General features: G+C 43.0%; 1 protein-coding gene, 1 long non-coding RNA gene and 1 other non-coding gene across 12 annotated transcripts in view; 1 reads left to right on the plus strand and 2 right to left on the minus strand.

The window, feature by feature from the left end:
* Positions 1–385: 385 nt before the first annotated feature.
* Positions 386–14,014, minus strand: ZBED3 (zinc finger BED-type containing 3). Of its 10 annotated transcripts, none has more exons than XM_045496225.1 (5): positions 13,882–14,004; positions 10,808–10,993; positions 7,513–7,585; positions 5,870–6,005; positions 386–5,016 (listed from the first exon to the last, which is right to left on the minus strand). In XM_045496225.1, the coding sequence occupies exon 5, from the start codon at positions 4,986–4,988 to the stop codon at positions 4,290–4,292; it is 699 nt and encodes a 232-aa protein (XP_045352181.1). In that variant the 5' UTR covers positions 4,989–5,016; positions 5,870–6,005; positions 7,513–7,585; positions 10,808–10,993; positions 13,882–14,004; the 3' UTR covers positions 386–4,289. The 10 variants fall into 10 exon arrangements, with proteins under 10 accessions (XP_045352181.1, XP_045352189.1, XP_045352161.1 ...); XM_045496233.1 differs by lacking the exon at positions 10,808–10,993 and adding an exon at positions 8,899–9,041 and having other exon boundaries at positions 13,882–14,003; XM_045496205.1 differs by lacking the exon at positions 10,808–10,993 and adding an exon at positions 8,899–9,041 and having other exon boundaries at positions 7,513–8,375; positions 13,882–14,003.
* Positions 4,923–27,035, plus strand: part of LOC123607155 — a 79,422-nt gene continuing 57,309 nt past the window's right edge. Inside the window, exon 1 of the long non-coding RNA XR_006716671.1 lies at positions 4,923–5,037. This is a non-coding gene — a long non-coding RNA (uncharacterized LOC123607155). The remainder of the gene's footprint in view (positions 5,038–27,035) is intronic.
* LOC123582189 lies at positions 7,712–7,849 on the minus strand. The gene has a single exon (XR_006704271.1). It is a non-coding gene; the product is annotated as a small nucleolar RNA SNORA47 (small nucleolar RNA).

Genomic DNA, 27,035 nt, shown 5'->3' on the forward strand with positions numbered 1-27,035 from the left:
CACATAAGTCAGGGAAGCCTGGCCAATATAGGCGAGGTGTGTCCCTATCACCCATTGCCAGTGATAACTCTGTGAGCCGACTGTGTCACAGGCAGAGAGGCCAATGCAGGCTTATGAGTCCTGACAGCCCTCATGCTTTGCTGGACAAGCCAGCGTAAGTCCTCAAGGCCAAAGAGGCACAGTATCTATTGAGGTTGGAGTCAGGTGAACCACCATAGCTGCAGTCTTCTGATTGAGAGCAAGCCACCCTGGGGCTTCTTTTTCCCCCCTCTGTCAAATGATAGACAAGGGCTGCGTTTCTTTCTAGGCTTTTCTAGAAGTGGGGATCTTGTATTGGAGTTTTTGTTTATTTTAACTAAGGAAGTGGAAAGCTGATGGTCAGGAGTTCTCATTTGAGAAATGTGAATTATTTTATTTTTGATTATAAAAGTAATTCATGCTTGGTGTAAAAAAAGTACAACAAGGCAGAAGTATATAAAAGAGAAAGTAAAATCTCTCCCACAACCAGCACTAAGTTATCAGGCCCCTGATATTGTTCCCCTGTCCCCTAAACAGAGGCTACTGGTGCTCCCATTAGTCATCTTTCTTGAGGAGGCAGTTAAAATTCTAAAACTCAGTCTTTGCTGGTATTAACGGTTCTAACAGTTGGTGGAATAGAAGAGTAACATTGGTAGAAGCTTTTTTTCCCTTCTAAAAATTCATATTCCTATAGCATAGCCCAACTTTCAAATCCACATGAAGAAGTTAAATTTCAATACTTAACAGAAATAACATACTATTATTAGAATAATGTAAAAATTATGAAATACAAAAGAATAAAATACATTAAAAAGTTTACAGAAGTTTTACTAAGATGACAAGACTTTGGGGAATTGTTTTGTTTTTTTTTTAATTTTTTTTAATGTTTATTTTTGAAGGAGAGAGAGAGACGGCGTGAGCTGGGAAGGGGCAGAGAGAGAGGGAGACACAGAATCTGAAGCGGGCTCCAGGCTCTGAGCTGTCAGCACAGAGCCTGATGAGGGGCCCAAACCCACGGACTGTGAGATCATGACCTGAGCTGGAGTCAGAGGCTTAACTGACTGAGCCACCCAGGCTCCCTGGGGGATCGTTGTTTTCTGATTTCTTCCTAGATTGGGGCATTGCATTTGCATTACTTGTGTAATGAAAAAAAAAATGTTTTAAGAAAAACATTCCTGATAATGACATACTAGTACAATTGATTGGATTCAAACCAAACAGCCCAATAATGGACACTTACGTACAAAATGCCATGAACCCAGAGAAGTAAAGAATCGTCTCTAAATTAGAAATCAAGGAAAGCTACATGCAGGCAGTCAAATTTGAGCATTGTCTTTGAAATGGGTGGGATTTTTCATACTCAGAGTTTGAGGGGGCCTTTTAAGTGGAGGGAAGGCCATAAGAACAGGACAGTCAGGAAGAACAAAGAGTCTAGTTTGGCTGGAGCATACAATACATGTAGGGGAAGGGACAGATAAGATTGGCACCAGGGTGGGGGCACTTGAATGTCAGGCCACAAAGTTGAAGCTTAACGATGGGTGATGGGGCTGGGGGTGGGGGCTTTGAGCAGGAATTGTGGTATAATCAATGCTGGCTTAGAACAGTTCCTTTAGCCAAGCTGAGTGTTAGGAAGGGGGCAACTGGGGAAGACGAGGATGGGAAGATGAACCCCAGATGAATGCTAAGTGAGGCTTGAGCTTAGCAGGTGGCATCAGAAGGAAGACAGGTGTGACACTTTATAGAAATAGCCTCAGTATATTAGGGGCCTAGGATTGAGTGAGATGAATTCAAACCTTTTTTCTTTTTTTCTTTTAGAGAGAGAGTGTGAGTGGGGGAAAGGGACAGAGGGGGAAAGAGAATTTTAAGCAGGCTCCATGCTCAGCAGAGCCCAACACAGATTCCACGGCCCTGGGATTATGACCTGAGCCAAAATCAAGAGTAGGATGCTCAACCAACTGAGCCACCCAGGTGTCCCTCAGTGAGATGAATTCAAATCCCGCTCTCCCTCATCATTACTTAGTTCCCTGAGCTTGTCTCTTCCTCTACAAAATGGGCATAAGAATAATTAGGTCATGGGGTTGCTGCCCATGCACTTATTCTAAAGCATTTGGCACAGCTCTGGCACATGGTGCCAGGATACCTGGAATTAGAGCTAGGGAGAAAACTGGTGTTCACACAGTGACTAGCAAGGGAGCTAGTGCAGCAGCTAGGAACAGGGCATCTGGAGGTATAGACCGGATTTGGATCTCAAAGCTACTACTTACAACCTACTTAGCCCCTATCTCCGTTTCCTTAGCTGTAAGTGGGCACAGTATTACCTCCTCAAGGAGCTGCTGTGAGAATAGAGTCGGATGGTACATGTACAGTGTGCAGTATATACCTAATACTTTCTCAGAGCCCCATAAATGTTATAATCGGGTGAGGGGTGGGGATGTGGAACTGAAGAGATTTGCCTTTTCCATCTGCAGTGGCACGCTATACAGAGGTAGAGACACACAGCAGGGATTGGACATGAAGCCAGAACTTGGGAAGAAAACGTGAGGCTGGAGGTAGTCAGGAGTCACTGGCACAGAGGCAGATGAGCCAAGAATGAGCGCATAAATTGGCTTAAGGAAACAATCAGACAAACCCAGAATAAAGGGCATTCTAGAAGCCAGAGGGCTGGGACTCTCAAAAAGTGTCATGGAGGGGCGCCTGGGTGGCTCAGTCGGTTAAGCGGCCGACTTCGGCTCAGGTCATGATCTAGCGGTCCGTGAGTTCGAGCCCCGGGTTGGGCTCTGTGCTGACAGCTCAGAGCCTGGAGCCTGTTTCAGATTCTGTGTCTCCCTCTCTCTGACCCTCCCCCGTTCATGCTCTGTCTCAAAAATAAATGTTAAAAAAAAAAAAAAGTGTCATGGAAAAGAAAGTAATAAGGGAGCTATTCTAGACCAAAAGAGACTAAAGTTATCAAAAAGTAATGTATGAACCTTGATTGGACCCTGTTTTGTAAGAAAGATAAGAAGACATTTTTGAGACAATGGGGAATTTTGATTAAGGACTCTGTATTAGAGGCTATTAGAATATATAGACTGAAATACTTCAGGATGAAATGCCATGTATGTTTGGGATAGAGGGCAGAGAAAATAAGGCAATATGTTAACAAGTGTTCAGTCTAGGTGGAGGGTACATGTGGGTGTTCATTTTACTAGCAAGATGAAGGCTGAAAACAAATTATATTCAGCTTACGGGTCCAGTGTAGAATGGGAAGCTGACCTCCAGGAAAGGACTTAAGTATGGGGAGGAAATACAGGCAGCAAGGATAACTGGACCCCTCTTGGGTAGTGTTAAGCTGGGGACAGTCAAGCTGGTCAAATCTTTCTTTTTAGTACAAGGGGAGACTTGTTGCTGAGGAACCAGAGTAGTCTGGGGAAGAGAGGGAATGAGTCAGAGGAAAGGAGAAGCGGTAATGGAGCAAAGGTCCAGTAAAGGTGGAAGAGGAATGGAGGCAAACGGGAAGAAGTAAAGGTGACCTCAGATGGGAGAGATGTCTTCTCTTGTGGCCCAGAAGTGAGGACTGTTTTGTGGGGAACCAAGCTCCCTTCCTAAGGAGGGAGGAGCTCATGTTTTGCTAGTAAGGAAGCGTAAGGCACAAAGGCACCACAGCTGCCACTGGGTCTTCAACAGAAAGGGAACAGCTGGGGTGCGCTCTCTTCAAGCTGGGGAGCAAACAGGGGTTCTCCCAGATTGCTCTGATGAGGCACTAGGATGACAGGGTAAAGAACAGTTGTGGAGGCTAAATGGCCCCCTTTTCAGAACCTCGTGCCTGGCAAAGCCAACTTGCCAAAGATTTATTCATGAGGAAACGAATAAAACTCTCCTTGGATAAAACGCTCGATCCTCATTTCCGTGCTCCCTCCACCCTGGACTGCCCTGGCGGGTGTCCAGCCACGTCGTGTGGCAGTCTTTGATACGTATGGAAGTTACAGGACTCCGGGTAATATAGGACGGAGCTGTCCTTCCGAAAGGAGTTGCAGGAAAACCACCTCCTTGCACCGAAGCCCAACAGCAAAGGAGGCCCCTGGAGCTGGTGCTCCCAGGCATCCCAGGGCGTGGCGGGGCACAGAGCGTTAAGTGATTTTTGGTTCTACTCTGGTTTCCTAAGTGCTTCTCAAGGGTCCACATTTGGAGATCTTGGTGGGCCTGAGATTCAGCTCCCAGGTGAGGCTGATCCGTGGACCACTCTTGGAGTAGCGCTGGCACGGGAGGGGTTGGGAGTGGAAAGCGGCCCAGACCTACAGGACCTTGGTAATTATGTAGCCGTCCCTCTCCCCCAAGGGCTCTTCTTTGAGCGGAGTCTGCAGCGGAGTAGAGGCCAAGGCCAGGGCGCCTTCGCGTCGGCTCACTTCCCGCAGCCGCCCCTGCAGCGCCTCCCTCTCGGCCTGCAGCTCCCGCCGCGCCTGGGCCGCCGCGCGCTCCTCCTCCTGCAGGGCCCTGCGCCTCAGCTCCAGGGCGCGCTCGCCCTGCTCCACCGCCGCCTCGCGCCGCGCCAGCTCGCGCTCGCGCAGGCTGCAGCGCACGGCCAGCGCGCCCATCTGCTCCAGCAGGCGCGCCCAGTCGCCCTCGGCCGAGGGCCCGCGAGGAGGCGGCGGCGGCAGCGGGCCCGGGGCGGCGGCCGGCGAGCTGCGGGCGGAGCTCTTCTCCAGCTCCCGTCGATGCGCGCTCTTGAGGTGCCTCCACAGCGCCGGGGTGCCCGAGTGGAAGCCCGGGCCGCGGCTCACCTGCTCCCCGCACAGCCGGCAGGTGGCCCACTGGCCCGCCGCGTGGCCCGGGCGCGCGGGGGCCAGGTGAAAGTAGCCCCAGGCCTCGCAGTATGGCGCCCCCAGGCGGCCGGGAGGGGCCGGGGCCAGACCGGGACACGGGCCGCCCTGCGCCGTAGCGTCGTCTGGCGCGCCGCTGTCTTCCATGGGCGTCGTCGGCTCGTCACTCCTCATTCTCTCCTCATTCTCTCCGCGGCGGCGTCTGCGTTCGAGGGAGAAACAGGTAAGGGCAGCCGCCAGCCACACACACACACACACACACACGCGCTCACAACTGAGGAAACCCCTTCTGTTCGGGTAGTACCTGGGGTTCTTTTTCAGTGTTAACGGTTTATTCCTCAGAAAATGTTCACCGTGTCCAGGCCTTCTTCCCTGAACTAGGAACGCTCTTCAAAATCACGTGGGTCCGCATCTAGCGGGTAGTTACACTAAAAACTGGGAAGCCAAGCTTCTTCAGTGGAAAAACCAGCTAAATAAGTGCTCTTGTATGTATGAGTTTTAACTTTTTATTTTTTTTAATGCTTTTATTTATTTTTGAGAGAGAGCGTGAGCGGCACACGGGCAGAGAGAGGGAGAGACAGAATCCGAAGCAGGCTCCAGGCTCGGAGCTGTCAGCACAGAGCCCCACATGGGCTCGAACTCATGAACTGTGAGATCATGACCTGAGCGGAGCTCACAGCCTTAACCGACTGAGCCACCCAGGCGCCCCTTTCCTTTTCTTCTTAAAAATGTACTGCCTTTTCAGAATAAGAGCAAGGCTCCGTTTTGTTTTCTTCTCTTAGTGTTAGGGAGCAAACTGTAGAAACGAGCTGAAAAGAAAGCTTTGGGAATGAAAAATGTGTTTCTTACACTTTAGGGGGGAAAGTGCCAGTTGAACAGCCTTTTAAAAACCTCTCAATGAGGGAACTTTTTTCAAAATAAGTCTTTTGTTTTGTGAATTTAAAAACAACGTGCTTATGAGGAAAATGGCAGCACTAAAAACCACTAAAACTTTAGTTTTAAAAATATATGTCTTTAGGAATACAAAAATACAAAGCAGTTTTCTAAATCGTTACCTTTAAATTAGGTATTAGGCCATGTCCTGTCGGCCTTGGGGGGTCCCCGTCATTGCCTCATGGTTTCCAGCCAATGTAAGTTCTCAGGTGGACACACTGAGCAGGAATCCTGAGTTCTGAAGAACCATCAGCAGTGCTAGGAGTAAATTCAAAGGACAGGCAGTGAGTAAAAGAAATTCAGCAAACCGCCCCCTAAACATAGATACTAGAAATGCTGGCTAGCACCATGTTCGAGTGTTCATGTTTTTCTGACCCTGTCACAGGTGCTCCAGTTACAAAACAAAATTTGTTTTCTTTATTGCTCATCACAATGCAGTGTTCCCTTCTATATATTTAAAAGATAAAAGGCTTGATCACTACTTTTAATGAAGGAAGAAAACAAAGAAAAGTAAGAGCTACTTGCTCTGTCCAACGTGTATGTTGTTAAAAGGATCCAAACACAACCCAATGACTGTCGCTGCAAAGTCTTTTCTGTTAAAACAATTTATCATAGCAATAACCTACCAACCAAGGGGGAATAGAAAAGGTGAAGTTGATTCTTCAGAAAGTAGCTTCACAAAGGACCAAATGTGTGATTCTAAACAACTTTGTTCTGGAACTTTAAAAATAGTAAGAGAACACGTGGAAGACTTGGAGCTCTTCTGAGAATTTATTTCAGGGGGAATATCAAGGCCAAGATGCGCCGTGAGATAGTCAGTGCCCATTCATACTGGCAGGCTTTGAGCCAGCAGCAGTGGAGGTAATAAAGTTCCAGAATCTTTTTGGTTAAACGTTAACTGGGAATGATAGAAGGCAAAGTTGGAAAAATAAGTTGCTATAATAGCAGTAGTGTTTAGCGTAAGCTTTTATTTCAATTGCTAAGATTCTTGTTACAGATACATTACAGTTTTCCAAAGCTCACTTTTCCCCCACCAAGCAAGTCTAATCAGGCTCAGGCATGACCTTTAACATATCGCTCGTATTTTTAAAAGAAGAAGGAATTTACCAGAATCATCAAAAAAGACAAGTAAGTACCAGGCTTCTTCTAACAAAAGAAATAGCTATTTACATATCTTCTGATACATTAGGCATTGATTTGAATATGGTTACTCATGAAGGCCAATTATTATAAAACATCTTTAAAAATTAAAGGCTAGACTTCCTCCAAGAGATTTACTAAATCCCTGAAGTCCACAAAAAGGGAGTAATAGGATGAGGAGGGGAGTTACAGACCACTTTCAAGAATAATTTTCTTTACGCTTAGTAAACATTATGGTTATATAACATTATGGGTAGTCAACAGACCAGATTTTAGTATTAGACTTTGTTTTTGTTACCCAAATTTACCTAAAAAAATTTTTTTTAGAATTCCATTTCGTCTACATTGGAATCTTCTCTTTTCAGAGTTCCTTGTTTTATTGCTAAACATAAACAAAAGTGGACAGAATAGTATTATGAATCCTTGTTTTTTTATAAATTAAAAGAGATTTAAAGGTATTCTAGAATATCAAGACTATTACTTTGAATTCTGATATGCTTTCTTGAGCTGGGGGTTAAAAACTATGCATAAGCTGTAGACTGTCTTACCTGTGCCACACTCTGAGAGTGATCATTACTGATGTGCCCCTAAAAGTACCAGAGGTGAACAATTAGTCATGCTTTACCTCCCTGCAAGATGTCTCTGGGTTTCCTCAAAATCTGGGATGCCCAGAGGAGTGCCACATACATGAATGCCATCTGTTATAAGAGTGAAGGTGGAAACAAGAGTGGGAAACACTGATTCTGATGTCTTAATCAGAATTAAGACTTAGTGGACTTAGACTTAGCGGACTGCCTCATCTGAGCCATGGACAAGCAGCACTACAAATGTCGGCCAGCACAGCGCTGCCCCTCCAAGGGCGGCAGAGGGACATCCTCTGACTTGGCAGGCCTTTGTTCTCGGAGGTCTTAACCGGTGGAAGGCAGCACAGTACTGAACTGCCTCACCTTCTCAGTCCTCCGCATACGGCTACATTCTGGTTCAATACAGTCTTCTGTTCAGACTAAGTATTTAAACGGTGACCAGCAGTCTGTGGCCACAAGTCATAACAGCCTTCCTAGTTCTGCTAAACAACCCCTCAGCTTGTTTTAACTTTTCCTACAGTGCAGAGGGAGGGAAGCCTCCTAGCCAACCATCTTGGCTTGGAAGAGAAGCCTTAGTTAGCATATTCAGTCACAACCCTAATACACAAAGAGCTCTAACAAACTGTCAAGAAAAAGACAAATAACCCAATAAAAAAATGGGCAAGAAATATGAATAGGCAAATGACCTAAGAACAAAGTTAGATGGCCAAGAAATATGTGAAAAGATACACATCACTTCTATTCAGGGAAGTGCTATTAAAGTAACAATAAGGTCTCAGATCCGTCGCACTAACAAAAATGAAGAGGTCTGTCAGCCAAAGCTAGAAGGGAGGCAAAGAAAAGGATACGTTCATACATTACTAGTGGAGATGTGAAGGCTTTTAGGAAAGCAATCTGGCAATTTCTATTAATTAAAAATAAATATAATCAGGGATCCACTCCTGGGAATCTATTCTGTAGAACTAAAAGTACTAATACGTAAAGTAATGTATTAGGATATTTACTACAGTATTATCTGGGATGTCAAAAAACTGGAAACATGGGAACACCTGTCAGAGAATAGCTGGGTAAATAATGTGTTCACACCAGGGAATTTTGTGCAGCCATTCAAAGCATGGATTGGAACTCTGCTAGATGACCTAGAGGGATTTCTGGAGGAACTCTACAGGGAGAAAAGTCAGATGAAGTATGTATGTCATTATTATTAAATAATATATAGATCTGTGTGGGATATATTAAGATTTTATATATATCTGAAGAAAAATAAGGAGATACACGGTTGGTTGAGGGACGGTTGAGGGTGTGGCAGCTAGTGTGAAAGGAGAAAGGGAAGCATCCAACACAAAAGAGGAAAAAGGTACTAAGAAAGCATGCACATCTGTGGACACATTTAGGTAGACTACATATATGGCAGGGTCTGTACATACGTAGAGAGCAAGATGGAGTCACTCATGTCAGGCAACGATGTAATGAATCAAGAAAGCAGACAAGGGTGATGAGCTGAGATACTGCTAAAACTGTTAACAGCCTGGGGGCACCCAGAACTGATAACCAGCAAAACCAAGGGAGCCTGGAAGAAACAAGAACCGATAATCATTAGACCCAGAAGAAGTCTGAAAGGGCTAGACTGATGAAACTCGTTTAAAAAGGGAAGATTGTTGAGGCAAACTGCCAGATTCTCCAGATGCTGACCCTTCTATGTCCCACTGACATCAGGCAACTGCCACTGAAGGCTCTGCTCGTTTGATCTCTGAAAGTGATGGAGATCCTCCACTGCTTGAACACAGTAAGCAGGAAGCACTGAGTGGACCCATACTGGTCAAGGCCTCATCCCAGCTGTGTGCTCATGGACTGACTTCCCATTTCATTCATTAACTTACCCTTACTGTATCTTTCTTGTTTTGCGTGTCATGTACGACGCCAAGTTAAATGTGTAGTGAAAGGTCTTTGAGTTTGGAATTCTGAATCTGCTTTACAATTATGTTAACCTTGCTTTATGATTGAATAAAGCTGACATTGTGGAAAGACAGAACTTGTGTACATGCCTTCACAGAGTGCTCGTGACAGCATAAATACAAAATAATTTAATGAAACAATCCTTGGGTATGTGAGCTCAGGCTGGGCTAAGCAACCTTAACTATGGAGACTGGAGGATCAGTCCGATGGGGCATAGGGTGCTGCCATCTGGCCGTGGAAGGAACCCAGTGTGGAGGGTTGCTCGATATCAGGTGGTTTGCTGTGCCCTGCCTGAGCAGAAGGAGAGTCTCGATCCACACCTCACTCATCTCCCTAGCACGGGCAGGCATTCAAGGGACACTGCATTCAATGTAATGACTTGACTCTACTTTTCTTAGGCCCAGCTCACCAAGTCCGAATCTCCCCGTCTGTCAAGGGAAATGATAAGATTATCTGCCTCTAAACTGGTGGCTGAAATCAAATAATGCAGATGATCTCACTATTGGACTCTCCAGTGCTATATCATATAAATTCAAGGCATGAGCAAAAAGAAGCTACCAGCATTTACTGTTCACACATGCCCACATTAAGATCTTAGTAGCTAAAGGCAGTGTTATTTCTCTCTTTGACATTCTATTATTCACTACAATAGATAGTTTAAGTTGGAAGAATTCCCTTGAGGGTTTTTGAATATAAAAAACAAAGAATCACAGATCCACCTTCCCTCCCCAACCAAATTTATTTTCATTTCCTAAATTGACCTGCATGCAAATTTGGTTGCTCACCTCTCAGGTAGAAAATGATGGAGGAAAAAAAAATTGATGGGGAGGTCTGGTTTCCTGGAGCCCTTTGATATGCATTTCTTCCTTACCAAGTACCCAACAAAAACACACACCTATTAACTTATGGTTAGCTAATATGAAGAAACTGAAAAATAAGAACTCCCTAAATTTTTCCTTAGTTTTTTTTTTTTAAGACAGAGGTGGTTTTTTTGTTTTGTTTTTATGTTTATTTTTGAGAGACAGAGAATATACACCTATGAGTGAGGGAGGCACAGAGAGAGAGGGTGACAGAATCCAAAGCAGGCTCCTTGCTGTTGGCACAAAGCCCAACATGCGGCCCGAACCCATGAACCAGGAGATCATGACCTGAGCCAAAGTAGGACGCTCAACAGACTGAACCACCTGGGTGCTTTTCTGCTTAAACAGTTTTTAAATTATAAGAAAGGTGCCAATGAATGTGATTATTTTGCTTACATCCATTCACTCCATCCATTCTCATTCAAATTGCTCATTGTGTACCTGCTCAGGGTCAGGCAAGGGCTTACTACCCAGGATGCCAAGAGAAGACCCACATAGTCCATCCCCTCCAGAAGCTTACCGTCTGGTGAGGAGAGATGCTTCCAGCAATAATTCTGATACAGGTGGTAAAGGTCAGAGCAGTGTTCACTCATGAGGGTGAATTCCATCACACGGTGTCCATGCTGGGGAAAGGGTAGGCCTTGGGGGCCCTATACAACTGTTCATGCAGAGATTCCTGCTTCAGCATCTCTTCCCTTTCCACCTCCTTCAGGGCCCAAAAACACATTGCCACTAGTGCTAACTCTCACCAAGTTCTTTAGTCTTATAACTAGACCTCCAAGCTCATATTTTATTTAAGTTTATTTATTTATTTTGAGAGAAAGCAAGAGCATGAGTGGGAGAGGGGCAGAGAGAGGGAGACAGAATCCCAAGCAGGCTCCATGCTGTCAGCACAGAGCCTGACATGGGGCTCGATCTCACAAACCCTGAGATCATAATCTGGGCCAAAATCAAGAGTCAGACACTTAACCGACTGAGCCACCCAGGTGCCCTCCAGCTGATATTTTAAAATAAAATTTCTTCTTCTTCTTCTTCTTCTTTTTTTTTTTTTAACTAGGCTCCATGCCCAACATGGTGCTTGAACTCAAGACCCTGAGATCAAGAGTCGGGTGCTCTACCAACTGAGCCAGACAGGTGCTCCTAAAATAAAATTTCTTGATGCTAAATGAAAGTAGCTAGGGGCACCTGGGTGGCTCAGTTGGTTCAGCCTCTGACTCTTGGTTTTGGCTCAGGTCATGATCTCTCGGTTTGTGGGTTCGACCCCCACATTGGGCTCTGTGCTGACAGCATGGTGCCTGCTTGGGATTCTCTCTCCCTCTCTGTTTGCTCCTTCCCAGCTCATGTGCACATTCTCTCTCTAAATACATAAGTAAACTTAAAAAAAAAAAAGTGGCTAGCATGAAATGAACAGTAGAAGTTTTTTAGTCTGGTTTCAGAGGGAAAAAAGCTGAAAGAAAAGCAGATTTTTGTTATTTCATGGAAGAGGAGAGAGTAGTAGTGTACCACCCTCTGCTCTCTCCCAAAGGGAGTTTCATTTGAGTATCCACTATCTGGAGGGATGGTAAGAAGTTAAAGTCCGTGGAAGATAATAAATTCACATGAATTACTTCAAACTGCATTTAAAGTTTTATTTGCAGTTCTCTGAAGTTCCAGTCTTCTCAAAACCTATCAGATTAAAATGGAGATTCTTCAGTATGACCCCCCCGAATACCAGTATAGAGAATAAGGGAGATCAAAACCTGGATGAGTAATTTGTGTAAATATGTGTGTATGTACATAAAAAACATGACTGGAACGTTAAAAATCATCCTATAAAACAAACTAATTTTTTTATTTTACACTTAAACCTGAACATAGACAACATATTAGGCAGGCTAAAGGCCAAAGAACCAGGCAATGTTCTCAAAAGGGAATAACAAATGAATTATAGCTGTATTTGTCCTTCCACACCCAAGGCCAATCACTTCAGATGGATTAATCTGGCAGGATTACAAACAAGTATGTGTAGGTTGAGCCTGGATTTTAGTAAGAAATTCACACTAATGCAAAATCCACATAGATTTGGGTGGAAACAATAAAAACATTTTCATTTACTTCATCCACCAGTAACTTTAATCAAAGCAGAACATAATAATTAAAACAAATAATTAGCCTTGACAGTTGACCCAAATATCAAGGAAAACACAATTCCTTCATCTGTTACTTGTCCATCTCTGTAGAAATATTAGTTTACTAATATTAATTAATGAATTAATCTGTTTATAAACAAATCGAGACAATTAGAAAAACTAGTCTGCAATCACCAGGCTGAAGACTTTGATGAAGTTAAAAACCAAGTAAAGTGTAGATACTTGGCTCAGGCAAGAAAGGGATAAGTGTGAAAATATTAGATAAAGGTTACACATGGACTTTAAAAAATTTACTGGACCAACAACTAATTATATGGAGAGTCAGAGATGTTCTCTACATGTCTTAAGCCAAACTCTTAGATACCTCTACCATTAGCTAAAAGGCTCTGATGTATTCTCTATTAATGCATTTTTTTAAATGAAAATTTTCTACCCTGAAGTGGACCTTTAGTTCAGGCCTACATTACTTTAATACATATGTTCCTGAAAAGAAGGGTGTTGATCCATTTTGTCTTGTAAAATGCATACTTTGATATGAATTAGAAGAATTTAAAGCTGTCCTACTTTGAAGGCCTTTGTAACAAAGAATTTTTAATTGAGAATTTCCTTGTTTTGGCTCTTGGCCATTTTACACATTGTTGTATCCTTTTTATTGTCCTTTGCCTCAAGCTATTTTTGGCCAAAAAGGGTGTACAAATAATAGATTAATGCGAAGTGCATAAAATAATTACCCTAATTATGTTAATTTATTAAGCTTTTTCTACAACAGTTTCTCTTAAACATCGTATCCATGTAGTCTGGGCTAATTAGAAGTTCGGATGGTGGTTATTTTTTCTTTCATGGAAGGAAAAATAATTTTGCTTGGTAAGCTTGGGGCATTTGGCTACTGTCAGTAGTTACAGCAAACTGCTCCTGGGTACTCAGAGAGGATCAGAAAATTCTTTTGTTTGAGCATCATGGAAGTGGGGGCAGGGATTGTTTGAGCATTTGGCTCGCATTCCGTTTTCTCTTCTCCAAAATTTGAGACCTTAAGATAATCTCAGAGAAAGAGCACACTACAGGGCACCCAACCACTTGCACTGTTAAAAGTGTGACTGCAAAAAAGGCAATTTTACTAGAAAGGAGAGCAGATGATTTTCGATATTCCCAAATAACTTTTTTGAAGGGATACTATGGAGGAGCAAAAATGAGGTGCTAAAAGAAGCTGATCGGTGCCTTTATTCAGACTTTGGGGCCACACGCATCTTTTACACCGGGGACAACCTGACCACAGCGAAGGAAGGGCACGTCCGGCGGCCTCTGCACCAATCAGCCTGTGTGATAATAGCGGACACTGGCGTTTGCGGGTCGAAGGCTCACCTGCGGCCCCGAGGCTTGTGGCTGGTCCCCTCCCCCCACCCCTGGCCTGCCGCGCCCTGACCCAGCCTCCGGGAACTCCACAGCATGCGTGGTGGCGCACACTCACCCCATCACCCCCGAAGCGTGGCGGGAGCGGAAGGCGGGCTGGAAGTCTGGGATCGCCCGGTCGCCTCCAGGATCCTCGCAGACATTTTGTCCTGTGCGGAAACCACTGCGCGCGTCTCCCTTAAAGACACAGCGTTCAATTCACGCTTCTGGGGGTAAAAGTGGGGGTGGGGTGGTAACGTGTGGCCTATAGGGGAAAGGACTGGGGAGTCACTCCTTAACTATCCAGGTCCACGAGTGACAGACTTGTGGTTGCCAAGGTTTAAAAATGATACAATTGTTTAGTGCTTTTAGAAAATGTAATTTTTATTTTATACTTTTACATTAACCTTCCAAGACCTGGATTCCTATCTTGAGTCTGAGTGCAGTTTGCATCTTTTCAGGTTCAAGGAGTCTGATGGTTCAAGTTGTTGCCAACTGAACCACGGTCTGGACAGATAAAGGTTGGGCTCGTAGGTGCTCTAAAACTTAACAACGCTAGCTAGTGGTATCAGTCACCTTTTCATGGGTTATGTTGAGGTAACAACCCCTACAACTCAGTGATTTACAATAACAAAGATTCATTTCTCAAGCAAATTATATCTGCTGCAGGTATCTTTGGCTCTATTCCACTAGTTTCATTCACTCCAGGCTCCAGGTTCAAAGATCAACTTTTTTGGGACACACTCACCTCACCACGTGCTGGAATCAACTTTGAGGGAAGAGGAGTCCTGGTTTGTAGTGTTTGCTGTTTCCATGATGTAAATACTCACTTATGATGTAAAAACCCACCATGGCTGATTTCAAGCTACTTTTAACAAGCTACTGTTAACAAGTTTAACAAGTGGCTTGCCAAATTTCTGGAAATGTTACAATCAGCTCTTATACACCACTGGTAGGTGCTGCTCTTAAAACTTAAAACACATTCTGTGCACCTCAGTTCTGCTCACATTTTATTGGCCAAAGCAAGTCATATGACAAAGCCTGTTGTCAGTGGAGCCAGAAAGTACACTCTCAAAAGGAAACCTTGCAAGTTGTATGACAATGGGCAGAGATTGTATAATTCTCTTAAAAGGAGGACAGGAAATTTTTGGTTACAATAATATAGTCCACTTATATGCTTTGGTTCAAGTAGTTTTTTTTCAACCTTATTTTTTCTATAAATTAGACATTTTTCTAAGTTTCAAAGCCTATTAATGGAATTTCTCGTTACCATTCCAAGAATGGTTTCAGAAGAGACTGGTTGGATGTCTTAAAAGGGATAATTTTGCAATGTGAAGATTAACTCTCAGGTTAATGTTTTTCTTCTCAGAAGGATCCTTAATGCTGTGGATGTCTGCTTAAAAGAATAGTAACTAGTATAAATGAATCTGGTTAAGTCATCTCTTATTCATGGCTTAATTCATAAACAAAATTTTAAAGTTTATTGTTATCTGGCAATCCTTTTAACAAGAGGCTTTATTTATTAAAAAAAAAATTTAACGTTTATTTATTCTTGACAGAGAGAGAGAGACAGAGCATGAGTTGGGGAGGGGCAGAGAGCGAGGGAGACCCAGAATACGAAGCAGGCTCCAGGCTCTGAGCTGTCAGCACAGAGCCTGACATGGGGCCCGAACTCATGGACTGTGAGATCATGACCTGAGCTGAAGTCGGGCGCTCAACCAACTGAGCCACCTAGGCACCCCTATTTATTTATTTATTTTTAACGTTTATTTATTTTTGAGAGGCAGAACAGAGCGTGAGCTGGGTCAGAGAGAGAGGGAGACAGAATCCAAAGCAGGCTCCAGGCTCTGAGCTGTCAGCAGAGCTGACAGGGCTCAAACCCACTGACCATGAGATCATGACCTGAGCTGAAGTCAGATGCTTAACCGACTGAGCCACCCTGGTGCCCCTAACAACAGGCTTTATTACTTTGAGTACTTTAAAAGTCCATTTTTTAGACTGATCAGGTAATGAGGTACATGATATTTTCATTAGTTCATAGAATAGTTTTTACTAAGTGCTGGTTGTGAACAAAGCACTGTCCTAAACCCGAGTAGGAGTCTGGAAATTTGAGAGACCGTTCCTGCCCTCAGGAAGATTATACTTCAGTAAGACAGTAAGACAAATTCAACTCCAAGAAGAAAGTGGAAAGTTATATAAGAGGAAACATTCAAGTGCCACACCAATTTGAGAACAGCTCCTTTTTTTTTTTTTTTTTTTTTTTTTTTTTTTTTTTTTTACTGGCAGCATTTAACCAAAATTTGAAAAAGGGTAGGATTTGGACTCTTGAAATTACATGTTTGTTTTCCTAGCAAGATGTGTTTTGGATTTATTTTCAAAGTCCAGAGAAACAGAGTCTGTTTGTCTTCTGTGTTTGATTCAATGCCTAAACTTTCTTATAATCTAAAACCTCTTATAGTTTTAAATTAACTTTTAAATAAATTATAAAATATTTCTCAAATACCTAATAACTCTTCTTATTTGCCCCACACTCTTCAAGTTTCAGCAAGAAAAATGCTCTTCAATTCTTGTTTTGGTAGTGGCAGTTCCCCTAACCTTCATCATGCATTTATTTTTTTTTTAAGTTTATTTATTTATTTTGAGAGAGAGAGAGAGAGAAAGAATATGAGTGTGGTAGGGACAGAGAAAGAGGGAGAGAGAATTCTAAGCAGGCTCCACACTGACACAGACAGAGACTGATGTGGGGCTTGAACTTTTGAACTGTGAGATCATGACCTGAGCTGAAATCAAGAGTCAGATCCTTAACTGATTGAACCACCCAGGAGCCCCCATCATACATTTAACAATAAATAAATAACGTTTAGTTTTCATCAGAAGACCTCATTTCTCTCCCCTCCTCTGGAAGTTGGCAAAGCATTAAGACCTGCATTTCATTGATAACATGGAATATTTACTCACCAGATGCTTGCCAAAGATTATAGCCTTGAAATCTGCTGTCTGACCTTACCAAAAACCCATTGTGAGAAAACTATTTATGGAAATTACCTCAAAGACATAAAATTATAGAGCTGTGTACTTGGACCATACTCTTTTGGTACATTCTATATGTGCTTTTGGTCTGTAGTTTCCTTGTGGCATTTTTGTCTGGTTTTGGTGTCAGAGTAATACTGGCCTCATAAAATGAGTTGAAAAGTATTCTTTCCTCCTTTCTGGAAGAGTTTGCAAATAACTGGTGTTTGTTTGTTTGTTTGTTTGTTTGTTTGTTTGTTTGTTTTTAATGTTTGGTAGAATTCAACAGTGAAGCCATTTGGGCCTGGGCTTTATGAGTAGTTTTTTGATTACTAATTTAATCATTTCATTTGTTATAGGTCTATTCAGATCGTCTCTTCCTTCTTTTTTTCTTTTTTAAATTTTTTAAAAAATTTTATTTTAGTGAGAGAGTATGCCCAAGTGGGGGAGAGAGGCAGAGGGAGAGACAGAGAGAATTGTAAGCAGGCTTTATGCTCATCATGGAGCCCGACTTAGGGCCCAGTCTTGACCCTGGGATCACGACCTGAGCCACAATAAAGAGTTGGACACTCAACTGGTTGAGCCACCCAGGTGCCCCCATCTCTTCCTTCTTGAGTCAGTTTTGGTAGTTTGTATCTTTCTAGGAATTTGTCCATTTCATCCAAGGTGCCTAATGTGTTGATGTACAGTTGTGCCTCTTATTCCTTAATTAACTTTTTTTATTTCTGCAAGGTTGATGGTAACGTCTCCTTTTTCATTTCTGATTCCTAGATGTGCACCTTGTAGGAAATAGCTGCATAAAATTTCTTATTGGGGCTAGTGTCATGATGTCATCCACATGTTGTCCATTGATTCCTACAGTGTTTTTTTTTTGTTTTTGTTTTTGTTTTGTTTTGTTTTTTTTCTGTAGGATGTAGAGGAGACCATTCTCTGATCTCTCAGTGTCATAAAAAGCTGTGCATCCCCTGAGCAAATAGGACTGTTTAATCCTGTGGGCACTGTGGATCATTCCACAAACTGTTTCCTTGCTTCAGCTGCTGGGAAGAGACTGAGTCAAATATGGGATGCCTACTCTATTAGTTTTCCAGCGCTGCTGTAACAAAGTACCACAAACTCATTGGCTTAAATAATGGGAATTTATTCTCTCATAGATCTGAAGGTTATAAGTCTAAAATCAAGGTGTCAGCAAGGCCATGGTCCCTCTAAAACCTGTAGAGAAAATCCTTCCATGCTTCCTCCTAGCTTCTGGTGGTGGTGGCCAGCCATCCTTGCTTTCTTTGCAGCTGTTATCACTCTAGTCTCCACCTTTCTTGCACATGATCTCCTTTGTGTGTCTGTATGCAGGTTTCCTTCTTATAAAAACCCCAGTCATATTGGATTAAGCCCTATCTAATGACCTCACCTTAACTTGATTACATCTGCAAACATTCTATTTCCAAATAATAACCCCAGGTTTGGTACCTGGACTTAAGACGTCAACATATCTTTTTCTAGGGGAAAGGATACACAATTCAACTTGTAACACCTACCAGTTCCTGTGCTAATCTTTTATTTTCCTTTTGTCCTGATGCCCTAGAATACTTAGTTTTTTCTTAATTATATGCCTCTTGGCAGAATTTGAAGGAAAGAAGGCAGAAAGGAAGGAAAAAAGGAGGGAAGAAAAGAGAAAAAGGAAGGGAGGAAGAAAAGTTTGCCAAGAGAAATCAGACACGGAACTTGGAGAACAGAGTTTCTGGAATGGGGAATGGAATGGGGAAGACTGACTGGAAAAGTGTTCTCAGAATTACTCTTTTAAGAGGACTACAGCTTAGCTGACCTAGAGAAAAGTGGAAGGTAATTTGAAGAGCTGAGAATTGGGAGACAGGTATGATCTAGCTACCTTTAAAAAAGTATGTATTTACTTACTTCATTACTTATTTAATTCCAGTATAGTTAACATACAGGGTTATATTAGTTTCATGTGTACAGTACAGCAATTGGACAATTCTATACATTATTCATTGCTCATCTTGATAAGTGTACTCTTAATCTCCATCACCTATTTCACCCATCACTCCACCCACCTCCCCTCTGGTGACCATCAGTTTGTTCTCTATAGTTAAGAATCTGTTTTGGGTTTGTCTCTTTTCTTCTTTGTTCATTTGTTTTGCTTCTTGAGTTCCACATATGAGTGAAATCACATGGTATTTGTCTTTCTCTGACTTATTTCACTTAGCATTATTCTCTCTAGCTCCATCCGTGTTGTTGCAAGTGTCAAGATTTCATTCTGATCTAGCTACTTTTTAATACCCATATTAATAGACATCAGGTTTTGTGGTGCTTGAAAGCGTACACAGTGTTGAGAACCCATGTATTCTAGTTATTGGGGACACAGACCCATAAATCATTGATTTAATGCATACAATTTACCTTAGAGGACAGCACCCTATCCCTATAGGATATTCCCTAAATGACATCTTAGCTGACCGTTTAGTAGGTTGTTCTAATGGTATATCAGGCTAGTTGCTTCTGGATGTGTATATTTTATAGAATCAGCCAAAGATACCAAATAAACCAACATTTCCTCTTTCATCTGTTCCTCATCTTAATCCATTACAGGTGAGAATCTTTCTCCTGCTGTTACAGCCCACCAAGAGTTATCATCACTCCCTTACAACCAGAAATGGGGTTCTTGTTACCATCAGGTGGGTAAACAACCCAGGTCCAGAATCCCATCCTGAGGTTTGGAGGTTCTAAGCTTCTCCTTTCTGGGACCACTCTGGTACCTACTCTCTTAGCTTTGGTCCCCCCAAATGTAGTGACTGAGACAAGAACTGAATGCAGGTAGTCTGAGAGGTGGTCATGGGAAGCGAGGCCCCTGCAACAGGGAGAGTAAGAAAGAAATGCACACCAAGATGAAGAGGCTTAGTTTGTTAACTATAAATGTGTCGTTCAAATAATGTTTTCATTTTATGCTTGCTATTACATTTGTATCAAAACTTATTCCCACATAGTAGACTATATTCAATCCTCACCTCTAGGTTTTTTCAGACCCAACTTCTTCATTTTTTATGTCTATCATTTTCTGCCATCTAATGTTTCGAAAAAATGTTCACATAGATTTTATGCTTTTTTCATTGGTTGGCTTTTTGCTTGAAGATTTATGAAACTATTTAGATGTATCTTTGAACCTTTACATTTTCACTGTAATTATATATAAATGCACTTTTCTTTTTTGCTCGAAATATAGTGAACTAAGCTTGAAGTTTATCCTGAAGGAAGTTTTAAGCAAGAGCATTAATAGTGACATTTATATTTTAAGTATACCGCCTTGGGGAAGTAGTGGGACTGTGTTTGAAGAACACAAACTAGAGACCTGTAGGCCTGTTGGAGTATTGCAATATTGTGGACCAGAGCTGAGACCTTTTTAAGATTCACACTGTTCAGTATGTAGCGGAAAGTAATAACCAAGAGAACAGGTGGATGATGGCTTAGTAGTAAGTAACTCCCCCATCTCCCTGCTATCTTTCACCTGCCTCAGTGTCCTTGAAGAGACTGAGCTCCGGCTCAGACAGTTACATGCCTGTGTACTCACCTCTAGAAAGTAGTGTTTCCCAGGGGGCCTTTTCCAGGTCACTGGAACGAGAAGAAAGCACTGGTGGCAGCCCTTCCTATGGGAATTCTCAGCGAAGCATTAGACAAGGATTTCTATTTCTCAGAACTGTTAGGAAGAAATAGTACAAGGATTTATCTCAGAATTTCAATACCTTTGCAGAATCCATTGGTTCCCTATCCTGTGTTCTTTTGTGGTCTATGTGCATCCATTCGCCATGGACCACTCCATGCCTCTGACTGTGGGAGGCTTGCAGGGTGCACTTGATAACATTTTACATTTTTCTTCTCTTGGGGCTGTAAAATTCCTCGTAAAGGCCCATGGTGCACTTTCTGGCCACTTCACTTGGCCCCAAAGTTGCAATTTCTGTGAACATACATACAGTTGAATGGACAGAATCAAACCTTGTTGCTGTGAGACGCACTGAGGAATGTTTACGTCTAAAGTCAGGACTACCTTTTTGTTTACGACCACATCTTGAAGGGAAGAAAGGGAGGCCAGGAAGAAAGAACACACAAGAAAACACATGGAGAGAGGACACCTGGGTGGCTCACTCGGTTAGGCATCTGACTCTTAATTTCGGCTCAGGTCATGATCTCACAGTTGTGAGTCCTAGCCCCATATCAAGTTCTGTGCTGGCAGAGCAGAGCCTGCTTGGGATTCTCTCTCCCCTCTCTCTCTGCCCCTACCTCACTTGATCTCTCTCTCTCAAAAGTAAATACATAAACTTAAAAAAAAGTGTTAAAAAAAAGACAAGGAGATATGATGCAGCAGTGCAGGCCTTACTGTTCTTACACAGAGTCCTTAGCGAGGGTTATGCTTACACAGTGACGTGTTGGGTGCTGCTCCATTGGCCACTTGCTCCAAATGTTGGCGGCAGCGGGGGAAAGTGGGGGTGTTGTGGACTTCTTGTTTAAAGCACCTGTGTGGCTGGTTAGTGTGAGCCACACTCACACTTATCTCGCCACAACCCCAGGGGTCTGTGTCCCCAGCTGTGGTCAGAGTTGATGTGACCTGACCTGGTGTCAGACATTCCTCACAAGTTTCAGAAGTTCTTACCAACTCCTTTTGCCAAAGGAGAAAGACAAACTTGCACAAAAGACCTGGTTGGGCTATTTCCTGACATAATTATAAAGAATAACAACAATAAGGATCCTTTGATTTTCTTTTGTGTCTGTTTTGCAATAGGAGAAAAGGAAACCATTGCATGTATGGCTTGGGTCTGCAACCAGAAGTCTGATTCACAGGTCTAGGGTTTATCATACTATCCTCAGAAAGACAGGATCAGAATGCTGTGGCCTACTGGCTCTGGCTCTGGCTGCTTGGGAAGATCCAGCCTGCCTCAATGTATGAATGATTTAGTTAATCCAGAACCTTCCTCCACGCCAACCAAACCTCATTCTCATTCCTCGAGTCACCACTCCTATGAAGACTTCTTGGACTATACCAGCTTATGGTGGATCTCGCTCATTTAAATTTCTCCTGTCCTCCAGGTTGGTATCATGCATGTACACATTCACATTGTATCTTAGAAGCTAGCCTTGCCTTCACAGCTCAAGTACAGCTGACCCTTGCACGACACAGGGATTGGGGCATTGACCCCCTCCTGTGAAGTCAAAAGTCTTCACATAAGTTTCGACTTCCCAAAAACTTAACTACTGATAGCTTACTGTAAATCAGAAGCCTCACCAATAACATAAGCAGTCAGTTGACACATATTTTGTATGTTATATGTATTATATACTATATTCTTTCAATAAAGGAAATAAGAGAAAAAATGTTATTAAGAAATCACAAGGAAGAGATGTACATTTATAGTTCTGTGTTGATAAAAAAAAAAAAAAATCCACATATAAGTGGACCTGAGCAGTTCACACTGTATTGTTCAAGGGTCAATCATATGATGATCTTAGTGGCAGGAATCAGGTCTCATATTTTATACATTCTGTCCATAAAGCCTAGCACAGTGCTATACAAATAGTAGGTTTCAGTAAACAGTTGGAGGAGTTGAAAATTCAAAGCATAGACTATCCTACTTATATGAGGTACTCAGAGAAGTTGAACTCAAAGAGACAGAAAGTCGGGGTGTCTGGGTGGTTCATTCGGTTAAACATCTGAATTTGGCTCAGGTCATGACCTCACAGTTCATGAGTTCGAGCCGTGCATCAGGCTCTGTGCTGACAGCTCAGAGCCTGGAGCCTGCTTTGGATTCTGTGTCTCCCTGTCTCTCTGCCCCTCCCCCCATCATAATCTGTCTCTCTTTGTCTCTCTCAAAAAGAAAGAAAACACAAAGTAAAATTAAAAAAAGACAAAGTAGAAGAGTGGCTGCCAGGAGCTGGGAGGGCAGGAAAATGGGAGTTAATGTTCAATGGGCACAGAGTTTCAGTTTAGGAAGATGAAAAAGTTCTGCAGATGGTTGGTGGGTGAGCAATGTGGATGTACTTAATGCCACGAAAAGGGTTTAAAAGGGTTAATATGGTAAATTTTACCACAATAGAAAAAATATTTCTAAAGTCACATTCTATAGAAATCTGAGGCTCTTCCCTAGTTCTAGTCTCAGCTGCCTTCCCTGGTAACCCTGTGCAGGGTCAATACTATGGGTGAACGAAATTACCAGTTTGATGGGCTTGCTGGGTAGGCTCACGGGACTGGGTTCAGCTTCTCACTTGCCAGCTCCATGGATAGAAAAAAAAAAAAAATGAGAACATTTGTACCAGGCTTTTAGTTTCGATTTGTTTTTGTAATTTGTGCCTACACAAGAATGGTTAGGAGGAGTCCAAATCTAGACCAAGCAGTGTTACAGTTGCCCTCAAAATAAGGGCAAAAAGCTAGTGATGATGTGAATATGGGCAAGTTACTTAGGACCTCAGCCAGAGACACAGCTGCTGCCAGAAGTTCCTTTGCTCTCACGCTCTTCAAGTGTGAAGAATCTTGGGACCCAGCTTGGCTGGCTTTCTCCCCTGTGTGGTCAGGGGGACGGGTTTGGCTGCTCTTACTTGACTCAGAGTGAGGGAGGGAGTTTTCCCAGTGAAGAGTTCTGTGTCCTGAAATAAAGGGGTGTTGGGCCAAGAAAAATGGCCACCCCACACTGAGCTTTGTGCTCTGGGCAAAGAAAAATCAGCCAGGGGCCCTGCCCTCAAGTATCTTGTTCTTTAATCATTAATGACCTGTATGTCTGTTTTCAAAGAACAGTTGTATGTTTCTTCTTTTCTTTTTTTTTTTTTTAATTTTTTAAGTTTATTTATTTATTTATTTATTTATTTATTATTTTTTTTAACATTTATTTATTTTTGAGGCAGAGAGAGACAGAGCATGAACGGGGGAGGGTCAGAGAGAGGGAGACACAGAATCTGAAACAGGCTCCAGGCTCCGAGCTGTCAGCACAGAGCCCGACGCGGGGCTCGAACTCACGGACCGCGAGATCATGACCTGAGCCGAAGTCGGCAACTCAACCGACTGAGCCACCCAGGCGCCCCTTTATTTATTTATTTTGAGAGAGACAGAGAAGCGTGAGTGGGGGAGGGGGGAGAGAAAGAGAGAGAGAGAGAGAGAGAGAGAGAGAGAGAGAGAGAATGAATCCCAAGCAGGCTTCCAGCAAGTGCAGAGCTCAACATGGGGCCCAATCCCATGAAACCGTGAGATGATGACCTGAGATGAAACAGAGTCAGATGCTTAACCGACAGAGCCACCCAGGTGCCCCTGTTTCTTCTCTTCAAAGGGAGTTGAACACTTTGATCTTAAGGGTTTTTAAGTTGGCACCTAAAATCATTTGACTTTGGTTTAATAAGGGGGACTTATCAGGTTGTGGAAGTGAAAATGCTTCATGAAAAATGCTTGAAAGGAACTCAAGGCCACATTAACATTTGATCTCCACCTCCAAACAGAAGCTATTTTTACATTCCTATTTACTAGTATGATATACTATAAACATTTTTCCCCATGACTCAATAAGATGGGATATTTTTCTCCTTTCTTCAGATAGTTCTCAATTTCAATGTGACACAGAGTTCCCATTTTCCCCCATAAATTGCATATTTATAGCACACAGGAATAGCCGGAATGCCATGTCTCTCAAAAGTACTTCTGTATTTGAATTATGGAGAAAATGACTTGATACGATTCTGAACTTTGGGCACTCTTGATATAGCTGGAGCGGGGGAGAACAGGACTCCGTGTTCCAGGCCTGGGTCCTGTTTGTTCAGAAAACTGTCCTCTGAGCCTGCCCCCAACAGTGTGCACTTGGTGTAGGGTGATGAGGGGAGGGACCGGTGTAGGCAGTCGGAAGCAGAGCTCGTTCACAAGCAAAGTCAGTGTGGTGGTTAAGAACACAGGCTGTGAACATGGTGCTTGGGTTCAGCTTTGCCATATACTAGCTCTGAAAGCTTGGAACGGTTCCTTAGCTTCTCTGCTTCCTTCGCTTTTTCCTGTCTAAACTGCATAACAGAAGGAGTCACACTTAGCATTATGACAAGAATGGAATATGATAGCACATGAAAAACTCTCACCACAGTGTTTGCCCAGAGTGAGTCATTAGTCAACCATGGTAGTTGTCCCTGAATGAGTTATAAAGCAGCACAAGGGATATTTTCCGTTCATTGTACCCTTCTTCCCCTTCCTCCTGAGACCGGCTCAGCTCCCTACTTGGGATGAGGTGCCCTTTATTCCCTTGAGAAAGCCAAGTGGGATCTTAGGGTGAGGGTGGCACAGAAGGCCCTCAAACCTGCCTCTGGTCCAGGCCCCATGTTGGGGTTCTTGTGGGGCTAGTCCTCTTCACCATGGTAAGGGACTACACCATGACCTGGGAGCCAAGTACACATCTGCCTGGAGGAGCCTAAGTACAGTAGATGTCCCCTTTACAAGCCTATGATTTAGGTGACAATGGGCAGCTAGTGAAGCGTTGAAGAACTTGTTTTTTTATTGTTGCTTTTTAAAATGAATTTTACAGGGGCGCCTGGGTGGCTCAGTCATTTAAGTGTCCAACTTCAGCTCAGGTCATGATCTCACAGTTTGTGAGTTCGAGCCCCGTATCGGGCTCTGTGCTGACAGCTCAGAGCCTGGAGCCTGCTTCAGATTCTGCGTCTCCCTCTGTCTCTCTGCCCGTCCTATGCTTGCACTCTGTCTCTCTCTCTCTCTCTCAAAAATAAATAGGGGCGCCTGGGTGGCTCAGTCGGTTAAGCAGCCAACTTCAGCTCAGGTCATGATCTCGCAGTCCATGGGTTCGAGCCCCGCATCGGGCTCTGTGCTGACAGCTCAGAGCCTGGATCCTGTTTCGGATTCTGTGTCTCCCTCTCTCTGACCCTCCCCCGTTCGTGCTCTGTCTCTCTCTGTCTCAAAAGTAAATAAATGTTAAAAAAAAATTTAAAAAAAAAAAAATAAATAAACATTAGAAAAATTTAAAAAAATAAAATAAAATAAAATGAATTTTACAGGGGCATCTGTGTGGCTCAGTTGGTCGAGTGTCCGACTCTTGATTTCAGCTCAGGTCATGATCCCAGGGTTGTGGGATCAAGTCCTGTGTCAGGCTCTGCACTAAGCATGGAGTCTGCTTAAGATTCTCCTCTCTTGGAGGCATCTGGGTGGCTCAGTTGGTTAAGCATCTGACTTCGGCTCAGGTCATGATCTCACTGTTCATGAGTTCGAGCCCTGCTGTTGGGCTCTGTTCTGAGAGCTTGGAGCCTGTAGGCTGCTTCGGATTCTGTGTCTGCCTCTCTCTCTGCCCCTCCCCTGCTGGTGCTTTGTCTCTCTCTCTCTCTCTCTCTCTCTCTCTCCTTCAAAAACAATAAACATTAAAAAAAATTTTTAAAAAAAGATTCTCTCTCTCTTCTTCTCTCTCTCTCCATCTCTGCCCCTCCCCCCTGCTTGTGCCTGTGCTCTCTCTCTCTCTTTCTACAATAAAATAAAAACTAAAAAAATTAAAATGAACTTTACAGTGCAATTTATGTACAGTAAAGTGCTGCCATTTTAAATGTATAGTTTGATGGGTTTTGAAAAATGTGTATAGCCATGTAAGCACCACCTAAATCCAGATATAGAATATTTCCATAACTCTCCCAAATTCTCTTATACCCTGTTCACTAAATCTTCCTTTTTCCCACCCGCAAGCGACCACTGATCTGTTTTCTGTCACTATAGAAAAGTTTGCATTTTCTAGAATTTCATACAAATGGAATATAAAAGGCTTCTTTCGGGGCGCCTGGGTGGCACAGTCGGTTAAGCGTCCGACTTCAGCTCAGGTCACGATCTTGCGGTCCGTGAGTTCGAGCCCCGCGTCAGGCTCTGGGCTGATGGCTCAGAGCCTGGAGCCTGCTTCCCATTCTGTGTCTCCTTCTCTCTCTGCTCCTCCCCCCTTCATGCTCTGTCTCTCTCTGTCTCAAAAATAAATAAACATTAAAAAAAAATTAAAAAAAAAAAATAAAAGGCTTCTTTCATTTATCATAGATAGTGCTTTTGAGATTCACCTATGTTGCATGTATCAGTGGATTCTTTTTTTTTTTTTTTTTTTTTGGCTGAGTTTTATATACCACAGTTCATTTATCCATTCCTCTGTTGATGGACATTTGGGTTTTTTCTGGTTTGAGGGTATTGTTTATACAGTATTTTGAAAATGCTGCTATGAATATATGTGTATAAGT

Source organism: Leopardus geoffroyi, chromosome A1 (assembly GCF_018350155.1).
Source record: "Leopardus geoffroyi isolate Oge1 chromosome A1, O.geoffroyi_Oge1_pat1.0, whole genome shotgun sequence".
Taxonomy (NCBI): domain Eukaryota; kingdom Metazoa; phylum Chordata; class Mammalia; order Carnivora; family Felidae; genus Leopardus; species Leopardus geoffroyi.

Coding starts and splice junctions, on each gene's coding strand:
- ZBED3 (XM_045496187.1), bottom strand. CDS start 4,988: ATGAGGAGTGACGAGCCGACGACGCCCATGGAAGACAGCGGCGCGCCA.